Below are 22,062 nucleotides of genomic sequence, written 5' to 3'. Positions count from 1 at the left end.
TTAATATACTAGCTAATTGAATCCTCTTAGCTCGTTACTCTCTGCTGTTTTGTAGAATGTATTATAGAAGGCATTTTATTCTTTACTCGTTTCACTACTTCACATGTATGGTAGCCTTGAAGTTAACATGGCTGTTCCTCCCTTCGTGTGTATCCGTGCTAGATCTGCATTACTTTATTTAACATATTTAAATATTACATATTTGGACATTCTTCCATCAATTCATTATAATCCACGTCCCAATCATTGTGCATCTAAGAATCGATCCTTCTCACCCACCCCTGTTATATACAATATGGACACATCCAAATAATTCATACTTGCATACACTTTTTTAAACTGATGATCTTAGCGTCTGCATTTGTTGAGAAATGTTTTCTACAGTCACTAAAAATCGACAATCCCCCTTTTTGTTTGGGCTTTGCCATTTTTTTTTGTATTGGTCCATTTCAATAAATAACTCCAAACGGTAAAAAGAATGTACCAGCTGCAGTCCGACATGATCACTAACTTGGCAGCCACATTAACGTCTAAATGTCCTCCAATAAGTACACATGGTAGGTCTTTTCTTGTATTTTAGTCAGGTCATTTACAAAAAGGTAAACATGGTAAGCTAAACATGTGTATATGATAAATGTCCTTAATTGGAAGTCTAAAACAGCAATTTTGTTCATATAAACTAGTATCAAATAGATATAGTTGCATATTACTTAGCCATACAAAGTTTCCAAGGCAGAACTATATTAGATAAATCCAGTAACAAAAGTGTCCTCGTAATTCAATTTACTGCGTCATGACTCATGAGCTTAACTGGATTAATTATTGTAGCCACTAGATGACGCCAAAAACAATTACTAATCCACTTCATCCTAAAAACAGCATGAGTCCATTACAGACAGTTAATAATAAATAGGTTGGTGTTTTTCATACCTACCAGTGTTCTGTTTTTAACAAATTTCACTTTATCCAAACTTTACTTACATTCCACACTAATAAGTGATAAAATGATGTATGATTCCTGCCGATATCGTATCAGACCAATAACAGTATCGGCCAATACGCAAGGCTCCAATATCGGTATTATATCATAAGTAAAAAAAATTTTAAAAAGTTATCGTTGGTTTCGGGTTAATGTGTATTTCTAAACCTATTTGTCTTGCTTTTCATGTTATTTACTCACTTTTTGCAAATGTCCCATGTCCAATTATGCAAATTTGTCAGTTAAACCATTATATCAAAAGATTGTCACATTGACTTGTTTTCAAAAAATAATACATTAATCATAAATAATGTAACAATTTTATAATATCACTATGTTTCACATTAATTAGTTTTATAAATAACATCACTTATGTATTCTATGTGTTGTATCCACCATTATTTGATTTGACATAGATTCTTATGGGTTAAGATAATTTGCTAAAATAAAAAGAAATATGGAAAGCATAAAGTAAATGTGTAAGACATTAAAAAAAGTGTGTGTGATAATAATGGGGCGTGGATGTTGGACGTCTTGCAGCCTCTCGACGTCACTCCCGTTCAACCAGTGCTCTCACAGCCGACCCCAATGGCCAGTCAGGTGACCTGCATGATGTCATACCTACCTCGCATTCATCTTGTCTGTTGTACCTGCATGCTACCACAATTGTTCTGATCATTAAAAATGCATCTTGTGTGTTCTTAATTAGTCTGTTGACTTGCTTACATAGTTTTTTTTCACATTATGTTATCATTTGAATTGTCTGGTGAATATGCAACATTCTCCATTTTTGTTGGTCTTCACACGCCGATCAGTTCTTTCCATTTAAAGCAAATTGATCTTGTTTCCTCTTCAGTGCTTTGTTGGCGCTCCCTTGGTAAATCAGTGTAGATGCTTGCTTTTCCTTATCATTTTGCATGGCACCTTTGTTAAAAATGTGTCATTTAAAAAAAAAGGGATTTGGGGAATTGTAATTCACATCTATTACACAGGGCAGCTCAAAAGTACAGTAAGTATTTAAACAAGCAGACGAGGTGGATAAAATTGTGGGACTTGTTATTTGTTTTTGTTTTTTTAGTTTAGAGCACAGTTCTGCAAGAAAAAGAAATACAGGTGGTCCTCATGTTACGACATTTCACGGTTACTATTGAGACCCTCCCTTTAGGATGGAAGAGTCCACCAAGATTACTTAATTTTAAGGCTGTCTAAAATAATGAGAGGTGACAAAAATTAAAAAATAACAATTTATTCGATAAAAAATAATAAGTACAAACAATAGCAATACAGAGTGACCGAGCGCTGGTCCGCTGTAATCTCTAAAATGGTCGCTCTCCACATATGCTTTTGTCCAACTTGCAGCTCTGCCGTGGCCGAGATCAAAACCGAAAAGTAACTTTCTCCTTTCATCTCATTCCTGGTAGGTCGTCTTCTGGTATTAAAATGAGATATAATGTGTGTGTGTATTTGCAAAGTTAGAAAACACAAAGCACATTTATTGTTATGTCCTTGAACATAATATACTTTATATGAGGTGAAATCTCATGTACAGGTCATGCTGCCCAAGGTTAGAAAATATTCTCCTAAAATTACATACGCTCTTGTAACAAAAGAGAAGTCGTGATACGCGGATGGCGAATTATTACGTAATCGTGCATACATGCACTGAGGGAAGACAACATTACTTTTACAATTTTTAGTGATGTTCAGGGTTTTATGCTGACAATTTCCATACCATTCATCTGTTAATGAGATCGACCGATACCAATCAAAAGTATAAACCTACATTTTTTGCAATGGAGGTTACAATTATTAGCAATGGGGAGCGGCCCCACATGTATTGAACATACACAATTAGCGGCCAGCTGCCCCTTGTCAGCCGAGATACAAAAAATAAATAAGGTATCAGCCAGATTTAATTTAATTTTGTAAACGGCATTAAGAGGCATTAATCCGCCCTAGCCAAACAGGTACTTTTATTATGACAACCTGCCAACAGTACTCAGTGGCTGATCGATTGGTGCGTCCCTTCCTTTTTGCCCTTCATGGTGTCTCCCACGCGTGAGGCATTCTCTTTTGATGGCAGTGCATCAAACAAAGCACAAGTGAAGTGAAATTAAACATAAAATGTTGACAACCTGTATCTGCTCCTATAGAAATTTACAGTGAAAACTAAGAAGCTATTGCATGTGTGCCAATTGATCCATCAAATATCGTTGCGATGTAATTGATACCACCAGCGTTGGCTTAGACCACATGACTGCATAGAATGTTCACCTCACTAAACACCATTGCACTTCTTTTGTATATTCATGAGGAAAAACTCTCACAGTGGAGCAATTAAAAGCATCTCAGAAGCGTTAACTAAAATTGAGATGTAAATTTGTGTCGCAAAGGTTTGAGATTTTTCTAGCATTTGACTGATTCAACTATTTAATAATGTCATTGTGATAAGTCAAGTGTATGTTTCAAGTCTATATCTACTTTTGGCCCACCCTGTATATGAATGACTATTCATGTTCTTTTTACAATCAGGTAAGTCGTCATGTACTCATGTCACATGTATCATTTTATTTACGTGTTTTTTGTACCTAGATCGCTATGGGTTGATCCACCAAGCAAGAATCTCAGCGTCAGTAAATGCAATGAGGGTCCTTAACACTGGAACTGAGGTGGAAGCCGCAGTTGCTGATGCTCTGGTGAGTAAAAATACGTGATTTTACTGCTAACCGACATAATATAAAACATACTTCAGTGATAATAACATTAGAGTCGGTTTTTACATCCTCTTCTGATTTGTCAGGACTGTGGTTTGTTATTCTGTTCCAATTTAAATCTTTTTTCTCTCTTCTTCATTGTTGACATTTTCAGCTGTTAGGAGACTCCAGGAATAAGGTAGTTGGTGGATGACACAGTATACAGTGGTGTCTTTGTTTTTGTCAGTAATACTGCACGTTCCAAAAGTTCAGGCAAAAACCGAATCTTACGGAAACTGATGCAGTTTGTTCCGTAAGAAGTCACGTTAATCTAATTAATCTGTTCCAGATACCCAAAGATAGGAAGACTTTATAGAGAATGATTGTAGTTTTACATGCAGAAAATAATCTGAAATGCATATAAAAGATGAATCAAAAATTTAAAATAACATCACTTTCACCTTATTTAAACACCCTTGTTGGCGAAGACGCCGATGAACGGATAATTCTTTTGTGGAATGTTCAAGGAAAATGAAGTAGGGCGTACAAAAACAATGTACCACTGTATCTGCAATTCCACATTTGCATCATGCTACACAATTAAGCTTAGAAATATTTACTACTGTACAGCTTTTTTTGTAATGCTTGTTTGCTTCCACGCACTGTTTGTGTCTGTGCTCCATTGCCTTAATGTTCTACATTTTGTCCCATTCACATCTTACTGCTGTTAACTTCTTATTTTTACTATTTTATAGCTTAACATTTGCTTGTTTGTTTGAATGTTTCCCTGCTGTATTGTGTTTGTAGTTAAATCCTGCTCATCCGCTTGTGCTCCTAAACCTATTTTGCATTTTTGAGTTGGACAAAAAAAAAAGTGTGTGCAGTGCTTATGCGCTGTACACACAATTACTTTATCCACATTTTGTTATGTTAAAGCCTTATTCCAAAATGGAATTAATCCACATTTGTCTTCAAAACTCTACACTAAAAACCCCAAAATGACAATGAGAAAATGGTTTTTTTTTTTTTTTAATTTTGCAGATGTATTAAAAAATCATATGGGCAATTTCGCCCATTCGTCTTTGCAGCGCCTCTCATGCTCTATCAGATTGGATGGCAAGTTCTTCATTTATAATATCTTTGTACATTGCTGCATTTATCTTAGTCTAGTCAGGTAGGTGACCAGGAACCCGATGGTCACTCTGTTAGATCTACAGCAATTCGTTGTGGCGACAGGAGAACCTCTTTCAATAGAGATTGAAAGAGGAAATTAAATCAAATTTTTCGGTGTAATAATTTATGTTAAAATCTAGTTATTGTGCAGAAATATGGGGAAATAACTACAAAAGTATGAATCAGTCACTAATTGTGGTACAAAAGAGGTCAGTTCGAATACTACATAATGTCAGATATCGAGAACATTCAAACCCTTCATTAATTGAATCAAAATGACTGAAATTCAACTATATAGTGAATTTGCAAACTGCCAAAATTAAGCACAAAGCTAACTGTTACCCAAGAAGATACAACAATTATTCTCAACAAAAGAGGAGAATACAACCTCAGAGAAAAATGTGACTTAAAATGCTTGTATGCATGTACAACACTTAAAACAATAAGTATACCAGTATGTGGAATTAAATGATGGAATGGATCAAGTAAAGAAATCAAACACTGTACTGATATGATCCAGTTTAAGAAACTGTTCAAACTCAGAATGTTTACAAAGTACAAAGAATAATACATAATGTCGGATATCGAGAACATTCAAACCCTTTATTAATTGAATCAAAATTACTGAAATTCAACTGTATAGTGAATTTGCAAACTAAAATGATTCCCGGGCGCGGCACCACTGCTGCCCACTGCTCCCTTTACCTCCCAGGGGGTGATCAAGGGTCATGGGTCAAATGCAGAGAATAATTTCGCCACACCTAGTGTGTGTGTGACAATCATTGGTACTTTAACTTTAAATATCGAGAAAATTCAAACCCTTTATTAATTGAATCAAAATGACTGAAATTCAACTATATAGTGAATTTGCAAACTGCCAAAATTAAGCATAAAGCAAACTGTAACCTGTTACTACCCAAGAACATTCAACAATTATTCTCAACAAAAGAGGAGAATACAACCTCAGTGAAAAATGTAACTTAAAATGCTTGTATGCACGTACAACACTTAAAACATTAAGTGTATCAGTATGTGGAATTAAATTATGGAATAGATCTAGTAAAGAAATCAAACAGTGTACTGATGTGATCCAGTTTAAGAAACTGTTCAAACTCAAAATGTTTACAAAGTACAAAGAACAAGATATATGATAAACACTTTGAATTTATTGATTATCTTACTCATCTCACTATATGAAATACAAATTACTTCACTATTTATTTTTTTTATTAGATTTTTAATGGAGTATATCGGAAACAAATTGAGACCAGGGAGTGAACAAAAGTGCAATTACTATGTAATGGAAAATGAGGTCTGCTTCTCCCTACTCCTTTTCATACATGTTGAAAAGATAAAGTTGAAATTGTGATGTATCATGATATAATTGAATGCATGATCAAAATACTATAACTATAAACCTACCAGAATGACAACCATCCGTGCAGCAATCCGCCTATCATGCTTACACCGGTATATGGTATAGTGGCCAAATGGAAGTCTTTCCTTACTAAAAAAGTTTGCCAAAATGTACCTGAAAGGCTCAGACCATAATAAATGTTATTATCTGGTCTGATGAGACGAGGATCAAACTATTTTGTGTGAAAGCCACTCATCATGTTTAGAGGAAACCAGGCACAGCTCATCACCAGGCCATTACCATCCCTACAGTGAAGCATGGTGGTGGGAGCATCATTCTGTGGGGATGTTTTTCAGCACTAGGAACTGGGAGACTAATCAGGAGAGAGGGAAAGATGAATGCAACAATGTTCAGAGATATCCTCAATGAAAACCATCGCTTGTCATACAACCTGATAGAACTTAAGAGGTGATGCAAATAGAAATGGGTGAAACTGCCCAAAGATGGGTGTGCCAAGCTTGCAGCGTCGTATTCAAAAAGACATGAGGCTGTAATTTCTGCCAAAGATGCATCAAAAAATGTATTGAGTAAATGATGTGAATACTTATATACATGTTTTTTTTATTCTTAATACATTTGCAAAATTGTTTCAAAAATAACTTCTTACATCGTCATCTTTGAGTATTATGTGTAGAATCTTGAAGAAAAAAGTAGTAGTAAGGCTGTAACATAACAAAATGTGGAAAAAGTAAACCGCTGTGCATACTTTCCGGATGCACTGTAGCAATAAACATATAGTAGAAAAAGCACTGCTTCAAAAAATTGTTGGTTGTGATTGACGTATAAAAACTTAAATTACATTAACTCAAGTTGTTGGCGGGAGAAACAATGTACAGTGTCATTTTCAACATCTCCTTTTATTGACTTGCAGAGGAAGCCAATGAGGCGGCGGTACGAATCACCAGGAATGTACTCTGATGATGACGCCAACAGCGACGCATCAAGTGCCTGCTCAGAGCGCTCTTATGGCTCAAGAAACGGCGTCATCCCACATTACCTTCGCCAGACTGAGGACGTGGCGGAGGTTCTTAACCACTGTGCCAGTTCCAATTGGTCCGAACGAAAGGAGGGTCTTCTGGGACTTCAGAATCTGCTCAAGGGTCAAAGAATATTGAGGTGGGCTTGCAAGAGTCCGTTTTCATGATTAACACCAGAAGTTTTTTTTGTAAATAAACATCAATACTCCATACTTTTTTGGGGTGTCTCGATATGATACCGATGTTGGAACCAGGAGTATTGACCGATACCGATATTGATCTGATATGACATCAGCAGGAATCATATACAGTGCAACCTTGATTTACAAACTTAATTGGTTCTTCAACAGAGTTCGTAAATCGAAAAGTTTGTATAGCGAAGCGGAGGTCCCCGTAAGAAACAATGTAAATATAAAGAATGGGTTCCAGCCTCGAAAAAAGCCCATATTCTTGTGAAAGTTTGTACACTTTGAACACAAAATAAAGTGCCATACAGTACTGTATATCAAACATAACAAGAGGCTGATGGATCAACTTTCCATTTATTATCAAGCCTAAAAACCCAAGCTGCACTATGCGCTGCTTTGGCAACACGTGCACACACAGAAGCCACTATGGTGCCCTCACAAAATCACAATACTCCTTAACTTTAACAACCATAGTGCTACAACAATGAACATTTAAAAAATAAAACACACCCACACGGAGCTGGGTGTGTGCTCTTTTGCTTCTATGAGAGGTACAATACTTCTGAATTAAGTCTGCTATGGCATATTTTTTCAGAAAAGTATGTTCTCTTCCCAATTATAGTTTTCTGTAATGCGCAGCATGTTTGGCAATTCGTCATCCTACTTGCTAGCAGAGTTAATGTACAGTACTCCTCACAAATAGTTTTTTTTTTTTTAACTCTACAGGTATTTGTTCCTTTTTCCCACACTGGTCTGTTGACTTTTTGGGACTTGTATTGTTATCAAAATGGACAAAACTTGTCAAAAAGGGAAAAATCACACAAAAGGCACACACTGAAGCGTGGACAAGTGATGATGAAGTCTCCTGTGCAGAAAATGAGTGGAAGGACCGTGTCTGATAAAATGACTCATCCTGCGTTTTGTCTGGCAGGCATGACTGAATGAAGTGTTCAAACACAGAGACATGGTGTGCACGCAGATGCATAATTAGCTCCATCTATAATTTCGTGAATTGAAAAGTTTCTAACTAGAGGGGTTGGTAAATTGAGGTTCCACTGTATACATGTATTGTTTTGTTATGTGGAATGTTAGAAAAGCCAAATGAAATTAGTCAAACACTGATCTATTTATTATCTACCTGTAATGGACTAATGCTGTCTTGAAGTTAAGGATGGATTGGATTGGTATGGCCCTTTAGACAATGTACAGTTTTTGATTAACATGACATGTAGCGTCAAATACTTATTTTCCCCACCGTATACAATATATATATATATATATATATATATATATATATATATATATATATATATATATAAAATACTATTTTATTTTTGACAATGTTTTTGTTGTTTTGTGTCATGCAGTCGAGTGGAGCTGAAGAGACTTTGTGAAATTTTCACAAGAATGTTTGCAGATCCACACAGCAAGGTACAAAATATGAATTACATTACCAATGTGTGTTGGTTCTAATTTTAAAGGTCATGTAATTAATTCATGTAATGTAATAAAATGTCTCTTGTTGCACGGGCTGCTGTGCTGTGGATTTGGTAACAGAGAGTAAGTGTCCTCACTATTATATACAGGAATATTCTGTTCCGTTTAATCAATATTGTGCCATGCGTTCCTCCATACCATGTTTCAGGTGTTCAGCATGTTCCTGGAGACTCTTGTGGATTTCATCACGGTGCACCGAGAGGACCTGCAGGACTGGCTGTTTGTCCTGCTCACCCAGCTGCTGAAAAAGATGGGTGCAGACCTGCTTGGTTCAGTGCAGGCCAAAGTCCAAAAAGCTTTGGACATCACAAGGTCCTAATACAGTATAATACTCATCTTCATCGTATAGAAGTCCACATTTCACTTCAAGGCTTTTCATTTTTCAGAGAGTCTTTCCCGTTTGACCAGCAGTTTAATATTTTAATGAGGTTCATTGTGGATCAGACACAGACCCCAAACCTGAAGGTATTGTAAAAAGACATATTTGATGCCCCTCGTGGAGCTACCGATGATGATGTCTCTGTAGGTGAAGGTGGCCATTTTGAAGTACATTGAGTCTTTGGCGCGGCAAATGGACCCGACAGATTTTGTCAACTCCAGCGAGACTCGCCTGGCCGTCTCTCGCATCATCACCTGGACCACTGAACCCAAAAGCTCTGATGTCAGGAAGGTAACTTCGCGCTCTGTGGAGATACTGGTGTCACAACACAGACCACTATTCATTTGTCGGTACTTCATATTCAGGATTGGAGCAAAATCAATGTTTCCCTTGGTTTGCAGCTTTGGAGGCGCAGTTTAACTATAATCTACACAAACACAAGCATAAGCATGTGCGCAACATAGCTGACTGTAATGTGATCTCTACTTTACAAATGGGATGCACACTTGTACAGTGTGTGTGTGTATGTACGCGTGTGTGCGAATTGGGGTGATAACGTTTTTACAGTTCTTCCTATGATTATTTATTCTTGGCGGCCCGCCATGGATACAATTGGATAACTGCAAATAGTTGCTCATAATGCTTATAATGGGACTGTGTGTAGAAGTTCATATGTACAGTGTTTGTAAGCATTTGTTTTTGGTCACTTAGGGTTTCTAACAGCATCTATGCAAATTAGACGACGGTGTCATGTGCACATGAATAGCGTGTGTGTAAATTGGGTTGATAATTAAAATGCTGATACAGAAATTCCCATACCTTAATTTGTTGGCGGCCCCATAGATAAATTTATATCGCCACAAATAGTCGCTCAATAACACATTATAATGATCGATTCACCGAAAATTCACACATTATATTATTGCATTTTGATCACTCACGATGAGGTGGCGACATGTCCAGGGTGTACCTTGCCTTCCGCCCGAATGCAGCTGAGATAGGCTCCAGCACCCCCTGTGACCCCGAAAGGGACAAGCGGTATGGATGAAAATGGATGGATGGACCTTTAGTTGTATTTGGAGTGCACTTGTTCAAGTGCATGACTCGCAAAATAATACACAAACTTAAGCTCTCATTAATGTGATTGCTCCTCTGCACATACTGAGAGCAGTGGGGTGTCTGTCGGTGGCGCGTAGAAACAAACAAAATATTCTGCATTTTATACAGTGGCTGTGTGCGTTTTTAAATTTGGAGGGAAGATGATGTACATTGCATTGCCTTCATGAAGCATTGCTACAATATGAATAATATTACAGTGTCTTCCTGTAACGCCCATTCTGCCTTGCCACTGTTCCCCAGACCTTAAATAAGTGGGTGAGTGAGGAACTAGATGGCGTGGTCAGTACTGCAGCTCTGCTGTCCATTGAGGGCAACCTGGATGAAAGGTGTAAGCAGGTAGACAAATGCCTCGCCTGCCGTGCGCCTAACCACCATCTTCAACATTGCGTGAAACTGTACGACGCTCTATCTTATATACAGAGTGTCCCAAAAGTCTGGACATACAATTACTGTAATTTTATTAAAATAATAACATCATTTTCATTGTAATTCATTAATGAATAGCAGATTAACATGATAATAGTAACATACATTATTCATTAATATATTGGATATAAAAATAATATATGTATTTATATATATATATACATACATATGTATGTGTATTTACTGTATATGTATATTTGTGTGTGTATGTATATATATATATATATATATATATACATACAATTATATATATATACATTTATACAAATATATTGTAAATATATATTTACACAGTTATTTAAAAATAGCTGTGTAATACATGCATTTTGGCATGTGTCCAGATTTTAGGTACACACTTGTATGTAAAAAAAACAAACACTCAAAACAAAACAAAAAAAAATTGCCGTGAGACTTTGTCTGTGCATTGTTGACTAACCAAACGTGTGTTTTGATGCCACAAGGAATGAAACGATGAGAAAGGCTTGCCTCTCTTCATTAACCTCCAGAGCTTGAGACCAAGTCAGGTTTATTTGCACAGCACTGCATGGATGTTATGTTAGCACCAACTAACTGCATTGTTCTGTTTGTCTCTTCCACATTAACAATCTGCAACAAATACAGTAAAGGATGACCACAGTTTGTCAGATGATGCTAGTTGACTTCCCGTTTGATTTTTGGTTTTATTCTCCTTGTAGGGGAGCTTCTAGTAGTTTCTGTGGTTTTAAAGTCAGCCATGCTCATATGTACTATGTCGTCAAAACTGCGCCAAAATGTACGCGTGTGTGCAGAGAGGCCAGTGGAAAAAATAATGAACAATTAGTACTAGATATTGTTGTATGAACAGTAGTTATTTTATTTTTGTCTGTTTTTTTTCACCCAAGTCGATATTATACTGTACTTTGGGCTTGTCACTCCATGACTGGTTCTGGAAGACCTGATCTGTCCACGCATGCGCAAAGCCTACGTCACTTCCGTCAACTTTCTTTATAGCAGTTATGTTCGTGCCCGCTCTCACGGTTACACTGGTTTTCATATTTTGTTATCGTTATTTTAATAACACTGTCAAATAAGAAAATTGCATGCAAAACAAGTGTTTTTCAGAAATAAAATATTTATTTTCAAACCGTACGGATGTGTTTCGAAACCTGATTCTTGTGTTCAGCAGCCTTGAAGGGCAAATAGATGTTTTTATTTATTTCATTATATACAATCAAATACATCAAATAAAACATGTATTTTTTTCGTTAGGCTGCAGATATAGATTTAAGTGCCTTGGTTAAAAAAAATAAATAAAAAACAATAAACATTTTTTAAAAAATAATTGCATGATGGGAGTCAATGGCGCCCCTGTGCGTCATTCATTGCAATGACAGAAGAGTGAAAGTGGTTGATGTTGTTGAAACAGGGCCCAAAATCCACTCTTGCTGTGTTTCTCTCGCACGAACAGTCTGTGTGTCTGCAGAGTGGTTTTCATGTGCCAAAAATTTAACTTAAAACATTGGCATGAACATACAACATTTAAAACCTTTAGCCTATTACAAAAATGTCAACCTTTGTGCACGATGTCTGCAACTTGTGGATGAAAGAGCAGACATCAGACTATAAAACACAATACCATCAATAGACAGCCTTTGGCGGTGTTGGCTTTACAAACTATTAGGGATATAACAATATCAAAATCTCCCGGTACAATTTGTCACGGTATTAAGGCCACGGTACGATATTATTGTGGTATTATAAGAAAAAATGATTAAAGGCTTGGTAAAAAAAAAACACATGTACTGTAATTGAACAAGCACATTACATTCAAATACTGTAATCATACTAATTTTTGCAGTATTTTTAAAGGAAAACGGCACTTTTTATAATTTTGCGTATTGTTAACAATGAGACAAAAACACAAATGTCTTTTTTTTAAAAATATATTTCAAAGATGCTTTAAAGATGCGGCTAATGGGAGTCACCGTTGTAGCCCTCAAAGCCCTTTAAAACAACTTCAAAACTCCCTAGCCCTAACATTTATATACACATTGCAAGTATATATGTAATGTAGTAACAGACACCTTCATAACAATATGTAATATGTTTTATATACACACTGCAAGTATATATTTAATGTTGTAACAGACACCTTAATAACAATATGTAATATGTTGTATATACACACTGCAAGTGTATATATACATATATATATATATATAGATATATAATGTAGTAACAGACACATTCATAACACTATGTAATATGTTTTATATACACACTGTAAGTGTATATGTAATGTAGTAGTAGACACTTTCATAACAATATGTAAAATGTACAATATACACATTGCAAGTATATATATAATGTAGTAATCAACACGTTCATAACAATATTTAATATGTACATTATACACTGCAAGTATATATATAATGTAGTCACAGACACCTTCATAACAATATCTAATATGTTAAATATTATAACGTATTTGGATAATTTTAATAATTTCCTGGACTGGTTTCTTTCCATAGCAGTGCACGTCTGACTTCTGACAACATATGTGTTTTTACTTCCTAATCAAAAACGAGTGTGTTTTCTAATCATTGCAAACTTGGTAACAGACAATAAAGAGGATTTACAACCTTATACTTCTGAAGCTAAATATTCTGCTGCTTATAGAAGCCAGCATAAAGGAAGAGTGAGATTATTTGTATAGTGTACTTGTCTCCAGCATAAATAATTTCTAACTGGTACAGTTACAACATTTTTTTCATGTAAAGGCTGAGATATCATGATTAGTTTTTTCATTGCAGTAATACATGTGTAATTTGCTGAATAAAGCCTGTTCTGCACATTTTTGTGTACCATGTTGGTAAGATGCTTTTCTCAGTCTTTTTGTTCATTATATATTTATTAAATAATAATTTTTTTGTCAGCAAAAATTGCAAATTGACCTTTTTTACACAATGTTATTGCAGAAAACGCCTAAATAAAACCTGCTCTTCCAACTCTGCCATTTTGGGAAGATTTTTTTCAAATTCAGGTCTCTCCAAAAAGGCCCACGAGATTCTTGGGGGACTGATATATTACTGTCAATCTTCAAAAACATTTAATTTATGATGCAAATAAAGATTTTTTTTCTCAAAATGGCGCTGCTGTTGTGGCTGCTGGTTGCAGGGGCTTGTGTTTGTTTTCATGTATTTTTTTACCTTTTGGATCAAGCCTCTTTGGAACTGCGCAACAAGGGTAACTCCTCATGAGTAACTCCTTTATAAGGTGATTCCTCGTTAAAAGTGTTTTCTAAAAACTGGTCCTTGCCTTCAGGCTGCCCAGGTGGTGCTGATTGCCTTGTTTGAGCTCAACACGCCAGAGTTCACCATGCTGCTGGGAGCACTGCCCAAGACCTTCCAGGACGGTGCCACCAAATTACTGCACAACCACCTAAAGAACTCAAATAACGGCAGCAGCAGCGTTGTAAGTTACTGTAGAGGTTTAAATATATACTAACTTTGTATACTAACATAATACTGCACTAGTTCACCTTTAAGAACACTGAAAATGTGCTTTTTGTCTTTTAGGGGTCTCCAAGTAACACGATTGGTCGCACGCCACCTCGCCACACGCCGAGTAGAAGTAGCCCACTCACCTCTCCAACTAACTGCTCACATGGAGGACTTTCGCCAAGGTAACCAACCGCCGTCAGTTATCTGATGTGTGAATGAGCGATACAGATGCAGTTTCATTGTAACAAGAATATGTGAAGCTTCTCCTAGTTTTCAGTTTAAGAGAGTGTTCTTACACTTTAAGCAGCGGGGTCCTACCTGTTTAGCCAGGATCGCATACACAAAGTTTAAAGATGGCGCTCACTTTGGTTTCTTGTTCGTACTTTAGAGATGCTACAAGCATTTCAATGTACGTCACGATAGGCTAAGCTAACTGAACAAAACAGCTTTGCGTTGTAGCTAATTAGTAGGTAGATGACGCGTCAGTGAGTGTAAGGCACGCTTATTTGCTGGATTGATAATGCACTACTATTAGTGTTTCATATTGTTAACTATAACAATGTTGTGTTGATGTGTAGTCTATGTATTAGTGATGGGTCCAACTAACGATGCTGACAAAGTGATACTGCGTCCCTGGATGCCCTGATGTCTGTGTCAATTAAAGAAAAAAAAAACAGGATTGATACAACTGATGTCATCTGACTGTGGAGCGGCAAACTGTTTTTATCAGGAAGCCCTTCTTTGAAATTTAAGCTCGTACTGAAAAAGCGTTAAAAGTGGTCTGTTGAGTTTGACATCGGTTTTCGTCGCCATCATTGATCTAAATGAAACTAAGAGAAAGGAAACATTTCGACATGTGGGATCATTGTTTCCTAAAGTATCAGAGAAATATCAATGCAGGTAGTGAATTTGCCGTACACTCACTGAGGCGTCATTTACTTATCACTAGTATCTACTGTAGTACTAAACAAGTTACCTACAATGTGTTCATGTGTACACTTCAGTGGTTTCTCTTTCTTCCCTCCTTGTCTTGTCTTGCACTGTTCTCTTTTTGTTCCATCCTTCATTCTCTCGCCCGTCTGTCCGTCCTTCCCTCCCGGCCGCGCTGTGCCAACAGTCGGTTATGGGGTTGGGGTGTCGACGGACTGGCAAAGCAACCCCCCGCCCTTACTCCTCTTCCTCCGCCTAACTCCAACCCTGCTGCTCCTTCTTTCAGGGTCCTGCGTAGAGCTCCCTCACCCAGGTAATTATGTGGGATGAGCTTGAAATATGCATTTTTACTGCAATTTAAGACCATGTCCTAATTAAATGCATTTTTACTACAATTTAAAGGGGCCCTGTTATGCAAAATTAACCTTTTTACCCAATGGTACCTGTTTTTGTGTAGTTGTAATCTTTGTAAGTCCCAAAAATTTTAAAACGAGCCAAAAAGCCATCAAAACCATGGCAGAGAGATATATAAAACAGTGTTGCCTTCCTTAATACTTAAATTGCAGTTTAACTACAATTTAAGATCAAGCCCTAATCCAATCTTCCCCTTCCTTGTCTTAAGTTTCAGCCTCTTGGTTTCTTGCTGATGGTATATTTGTAATAACCACTGAAGGAGACAGAACTATAACATTGGTTTATGTGGTAACATACATAATTTTTAATGTTACATGTATTAAGTATTCTATCTGGAAAAACCTAATATACCACACGTAAACACAGTGGTGAAAATGTTAGAATTTTTATGTTTTCCCCCTTACAAAGGTATGGACAGTACATCATTTTTAGTGTCATCTTATTTCAACAGCAAGACCAAATGTTGAAAAAATCCCCCCCAAAATAAAAAACACATGTTCTTGTGACAGTGCTCTGACAATTTGTGCAATTTAGCACAGTATTCAGCAATTTTTAAAAATTTTTCCTTGATTTCATTTGTGGAAGTCGAACCTCTCAGCAATGACCAGGCGCCTTGGATTCAAGTGTTGTTGCTAAATGTCCACAATTTGCCTGCATGTCTCATTGGCTGGCTACTCAGGGTTTAATCAGCTACGGAGCAGCCCATATGTTTTAGGTCCCATCACACTGAACAACACACTCATTTTCTTTTCTTCACTTATGTCACTGGTAGTGCAGTATAATTAAACTCTTTCGATGTAACTTGGCCAGTCTTCCCTTCCACTGTGAACCTCTGTAAAGGAGCCAATAACAGCCATCTTCACTACAATGCAACTGTTTCTCTCTCTCTCGTACATGTTACTTCTTTGTGACAAAAATATTTTACTTTCTTTCTCTTAAAATACTGCAAGTACTACAACTACGAAAAACCAAAGGTACGACAGGTTTATTACACAAGAAACAACTAGTACCGTACACTACTACAAGTACTACAACTACAAGTAATACAACCGCAATACACTACAAGTACAGTACTTTGTGTAATACAATAACTACAAGTACCATAACTACAAGACACTACAAGTTCCTCAAATATAAGAATCTCTGATTGTTCTGATATGTTTGCCAGAAATGCTTTGTAAATGTTTTGTGAATCACCTTTTGTACTGAAACAAAATATTTGATTCCAGTCAATAAATTAAATACTGGTATATAATTTTTACATACATACTATTATATTTTATATTCATTTTTTTTGTAAGGAGGTCAACTCACTAAATAAGCAATTTTTCACTCTGCCTGCACTGAAGTACGATGTTTTAAAGGCATACTGAAATGAGATTTTCTTATTTAAACGGGGACAGCAGGTCCATTCTATGTGTCATACTTGATCATTTTGCGATATTGCCATATTTTTGCTGAAAGGATTTAGTAGAGAACATCGACAATAAAGTTTGCAACTTTTGGTCGCTAATAAAAAAGCCTTCCCGGTACCGAAAGTAGCAGACGATGTGCGCGTGACGTCACGGGTTGTAGGTCTCCTCACATCTTCACATTGTTTACAATCATAGCCACCAGCAGCTAGAGCGATTCGGACCGAGATTGCGATAATTTTCCCATTAACTTGAGCGAGGATAAAATATTCGTGGATGAGGACAATGAGAGTGAAGGACTAGGGAAAAAAAAAAAACGCGAGGGCAGTGAAAGAGATTCAGATATTAGACACATTTACTAGGATAATTCTGGAAAATCCCTTATCTGCCTATTGTGTTACTAGTGTTTTAGTGAAATTATATAGTACCTGAAAGTCGGAGGGGTGTGGCCACGCAGCTGCAGCAGGACACAAGCTCCACTGATGTCTATGGTAAGAGCCGACTTATTAGCACAATTTTCGCACCGAAACCTGCCGGTTGACATGTGGTCGCGATCCATGTTCGCTTGACTGCTCTGTTCCATAGTAAAGCTTCACGTTCTGGAATTTTAAACAAGGAAACACCGGCTGTGTTTGTGATGCTAAAGGCAGCTGCAATACACCGCTTCCCACTTCCATCTTTCTACTTTGAGTTCTCCATTATTAATTGAACAAATTGCAAAAGATTCAGCAACACAGATGTCCAGAATACTGTGTAATTACGCGATTAAAGCAGACTACTTATTGCTTTGATCGGGCTGGAAAAAAATGTCCGCTACAACCCGAGACGTCACGCGTCATCATCCCGCGATGTTTTCAACAAGATACCTCGCGGGAAATTTAAAATTGCAATTTAGTAAACTAAAACGGCTGTACTGGCGTGTGTTGCAATGTTGAGATTTCATCATTGATATATAAACTATCAGACTGCGTGGTCGGTAGTAGTGGGTTTCAGTAGGCCTTTAAAGCTGTGCTATACGTACGTAACTGTTAGTCTTAGGATCAAAGAGACACTGTGTATATCTTTGTGTATATTTTTGCGCGTTAGCATGATGGAGTACGACACTGAGAACATGAACTCGGAGGATATCTACAGTTCCCTGCGTGGCGTCACAGAGGCCATCCAGAGCTTCAGCTACCGCAGCCAAGAAGATCTGAATGAGTCTATCAGACGAGAGGGCAAGCGAGATGATGCGGTGAGTTATGATGTTTACTTAGACCAGGGGTCTAGCCGACTGCATGTAAAGTGCGTGTATGTATGTATGTATGTATATATATATATATATATATATATATATGTATGTATATATATATATATATATATATATATATATATATACACACACACAGACAAAGATTAGACCTTCTGGAGAAAAGTTATGTGGTTGGATGAAACAACAATTTAGCTGTTTGGCCACAATACCCAGCAATATGTTTGGAGGAGAAAAGGTGAGGCCGTTAATCCCAGGAACACCATGCCATTTGACTTGTGTTTGGCGTCATTGTCCTGTTGCAACACCCAACTGCGCCCAAGACCCAACCTCTGGGCCAACCTCCAATGTTTTTTTCATCTGACCACAGAACTCTCCTCCAGAAAGTCTTATCTGTGTCCATGTGATGTCAGATGAAACAAAAACTGACCTGTTTGGCCACAATCCCCAACAATATGTTTGAAGGAGAAAAGTTGAGGGCTTTAATCCCAGGAACACCATTCCAACCATCAAGCATGGTGGTGGTAGTATCATGCTCTGAGCCGGTTTTGCTGCCAACTGAACTGGTGCTTAACAGAGAGTCAATGGGACAAAGAAAAAGGAGGATTACCTCCAAATTCTTCAGGACAACCTAAAGTCATCAGCTTGGAGGTTAGGTCTGGGGCGCAGTTTGGTGTTCCAACAGGACAATGAGCCCCAACACACATCAAAAGTGGTAAAGGAATGGCTAATCAGAATCAGAATCTAATTCAGGCTAGAATTAGGGATTTAAAGTGGCCTTCCCAAAGTCCTGACTTAAACGTGTGGACAATGTTGAAGACACAAGTCCATGTCAGAGAACCAACAAATTTAGCTTAACTGCACCAATTATTGTCAAGAGGAATGGTCAAAAACTCAACCAGAAGCTTTCCAGAAGCTTGTGGATGGCTACCAAAAGCACCATATTGCAGTGAAACTCGGTCAGGGACATGTAACCAAATATTAACATTGCTGTATGTATACTTTTGACCCAGCAGATTTGGTCACGTTTTCAGTAGACTCATAATAAGTTCATAAAACAACCGAACTTCATGAAACAACTAATACGGAGGCATACCCATTCCCTTCACGGTTCACTTCAAGTAAGGGACAGGAAATATTTATTGTGTCTAATCAGTAAACAAAAACATAATATCATTGTGAGCAGGCGCGTTGTCAAGGTGACACAGCCACAAGCTGTCATCCATTAAAAGCTCTGAAGAAGCAAAGTTTGTAGACATGAAGCGTCAAGTGTTGTGTTCTAGGCTGGGAGAGAAGGAATATCGTCTAGTCCTGCTTCTGATGTTCGCCCGGGATCAGATGCACAGGAAGTGGGTCGCACTGCTTTGGACAACAAGACATCGTTGCTCAACACACCATCACCACGCTCATTTTCCGGGCCCAGGAGTCGGGAATTTGCTCCTTACGGCCACGGAGAAACCATCTGCACCTACGACAAGAGCGCCCTTAAGGAGGCAGTGTTTGATGACGACGTGGAACAGTTCCGTGACTGTGAGTCCATGAGATTAATTATTTTCATTCATAATGTAAAACCATACCTACTGTTGCCCGTGCTGTGATATTTCAATAGTCATGATCAGTCCTTCCAGAAATTCACAATGTCAATCGTGCCAATTAAAGCAAATTCAACAATCCTTTGCAAATTATGCACACCCTTGCAAATGTATCAAAAGCCCACAACTTCCCTGCAGATTCTGACTAATCATCAACATTTTCATCAATCAAATCAATCAAGCGCTCAAACTCGCACGTCAACGGTGTCGTGAAAACTTACGTTTGTTTCCTGTGTAAAAGAAGCACGAACATGTGACAATATAAACTATCAAGTCTTTGCTGATCAAACGGCACAATTGTACTCCTCCAGCATAAGTTAGACCTCCCGTACTTTCCATGTCTACTTGTTAATGTATTATCTAAATATTTACTCACTATTTTACATGTATTTATATATTTATATAACATTTATTTATTCAAGATAAGACCAATAAGAACATATTTTCATTTGCAATACTGACCTAACAAAGAGAAATGTGATGATAATCATTCATTATCCCGATTGTAGCTGAGATAGGCGCCAGCGCCCCCCACGACCCCGAAAGGGAATAAGCGGTAGAAAATGGATGGATGGATATTTCATTTACCCAAAAAATATGAGCTATAGATGGCTCTCAACAGTTCGCAAATACTCTTAAAGGCCTACTGAAATTAGATTTTCTTATTTAAACGGGGATAGCAGGTCCATTCTATGTGTCATACTTGATCATTTCGTGGTATTGCCATATTTCTGCTGAAAGGATTTAGTAGAGAACATCCACGATAAAGTTTGCAACTTTCGGTGCTAAGAGAAATGCCCTGCCTCTACCGGAAGTCGCAGACCATGACGTCACCCGTGTGATGGCTCCTCACATATTCACATTGTTTTTAATGGGAGCCACCAACAAAAAGTGCTATTCGGGCCGAGAAAACGACAATTTCCCCATTAATTTGAGCGAGGATGAAAGACTTCTCCAATATTAATTGAACAAATTGCAAAAGATTCAGCAACACAGATGTCCAAAATACTGTATACCTATGCCGTTAAAGCAGACGACTTTTAGCTGTGTGTGTGCGCAGCGCTCATACTGCCTAAAAACCCGTGACGTCTTGGGTACACGTCATCATTACAAGACGTTTCGAAGACGAAACTCCCGGGAAATTTAAAATTGTAATTTCGTAAACTAAAAAGGCCGTATTGGCATCTGTTGTAATTTTAATATTTCATCATTGATGTATAAACTATCAGACTGCGTGGTGGGTAGTAGTGGGTTTCAGTAGGCCTTTAATGTACGGAGGTAAATGTCTGTTTAAGATGGACAAACACTTATCAAGTGTAAAATATACACAGAGATTGTCTGCAACTTGTGTAAAACAGAGCAGACAGCGGGCAATAAGGAAGCCTTTGGTGGTATTTATATCTATAATTATAATCAATGTTATTAGTTATAATGTATTAAAATAGTATAATAATTTTATAATGAGCTCTGAGTATGTGCTTTTACTGCCATCTAGTGTCTTTAAAACAGTATAGTCATTTTATAATGAGCTCTGAGTTTGTGCTTTTACTGCCCTCTAGTGTCTACTTTTAAGTATGTGTGGTATAAAATGTGTAAAACATAAATACAGTATTTGTTTAAATTTTTTGCTGAAAAAAGTATAAATCATAAATTAACAAGTTGATTAAAAGTTTTTGAAAAAAACAACCTCAAAACATCGCAACTTTATGAAAAAATTGCTGCAAATTCTGGCATTTTAGGCCCCAACAATCACAAAAATAGCTTAGTAAATTCTGGAAAGACTCTATAGAAGTAAGTAGAAGTCATTTGAGGACGTTTTGATGTACTGTATAACATTGAGGACGTTTGATGTACTGTATTACTTAAATGTTAAAAAGTGCTATTTTAAATTGATTAAATCCTAAATTGGTGCACAATGTAGATTGTTTCAATTTGCATGTAAATTGTCCGATAAGAGCAGTCGTGCAGCGTGTTTACTTGTGCAAAGCAGGACAACCAGTTAACATCTAAATGTCCTCCAATAAGCCACAAGGTTGATCCTTCCTTGTATTTTAGTCGTCATTCACAAAACCTAAACATGGTAGGCTGTAGGTTACCAGGAGCTAGCAGCTAAACAACTGCACTCAATCTAAGCA

General features: G+C 37.2%; 1 protein-coding gene across 1 annotated transcript in view; it reads left to right on the top strand.

Annotated features, from left to right (window-relative positions):
• clasp1a (cytoplasmic linker associated protein 1a) overlaps positions 1 to 22,062 on the top strand; it is a 154,604-nt gene that overhangs the window by 118,914 nt on the left and 13,628 nt on the right. The window contains 13 exon segments of the mRNA XM_061918624.1: positions 1,520 to 1,579; positions 3,572 to 3,675; positions 7,134 to 7,378; positions 8,795 to 8,858; positions 8,985 to 8,987; positions 9,073 to 9,236; positions 9,311 to 9,389; positions 9,451 to 9,594; positions 14,152 to 14,301; positions 14,406 to 14,512; positions 15,448 to 15,573; positions 18,173 to 18,320; positions 19,619 to 19,865. Of these exon segments, the coding sequence (XP_061774608.1) occupies positions 1,520 to 1,579; positions 3,572 to 3,675; positions 7,134 to 7,378; positions 8,795 to 8,858; positions 8,985 to 8,987; positions 9,073 to 9,236; positions 9,311 to 9,389; positions 9,451 to 9,594; positions 14,152 to 14,301; positions 14,406 to 14,512; positions 15,448 to 15,573; positions 18,173 to 18,320; positions 19,619 to 19,865 (1,641 nt within the window).

Source organism: Nerophis ophidion, linkage group LG13, assembly GCF_033978795.1.
Source record: "Nerophis ophidion isolate RoL-2023_Sa linkage group LG13, RoL_Noph_v1.0, whole genome shotgun sequence".
NCBI classification, from domain to species: Eukaryota; Metazoa; Chordata; class Actinopteri; order Syngnathiformes; family Syngnathidae; genus Nerophis; species Nerophis ophidion.
Note: the sequence above shows the minus strand (reverse complement) of the source record. Positions and strands in the feature narration are given on the sequence as shown.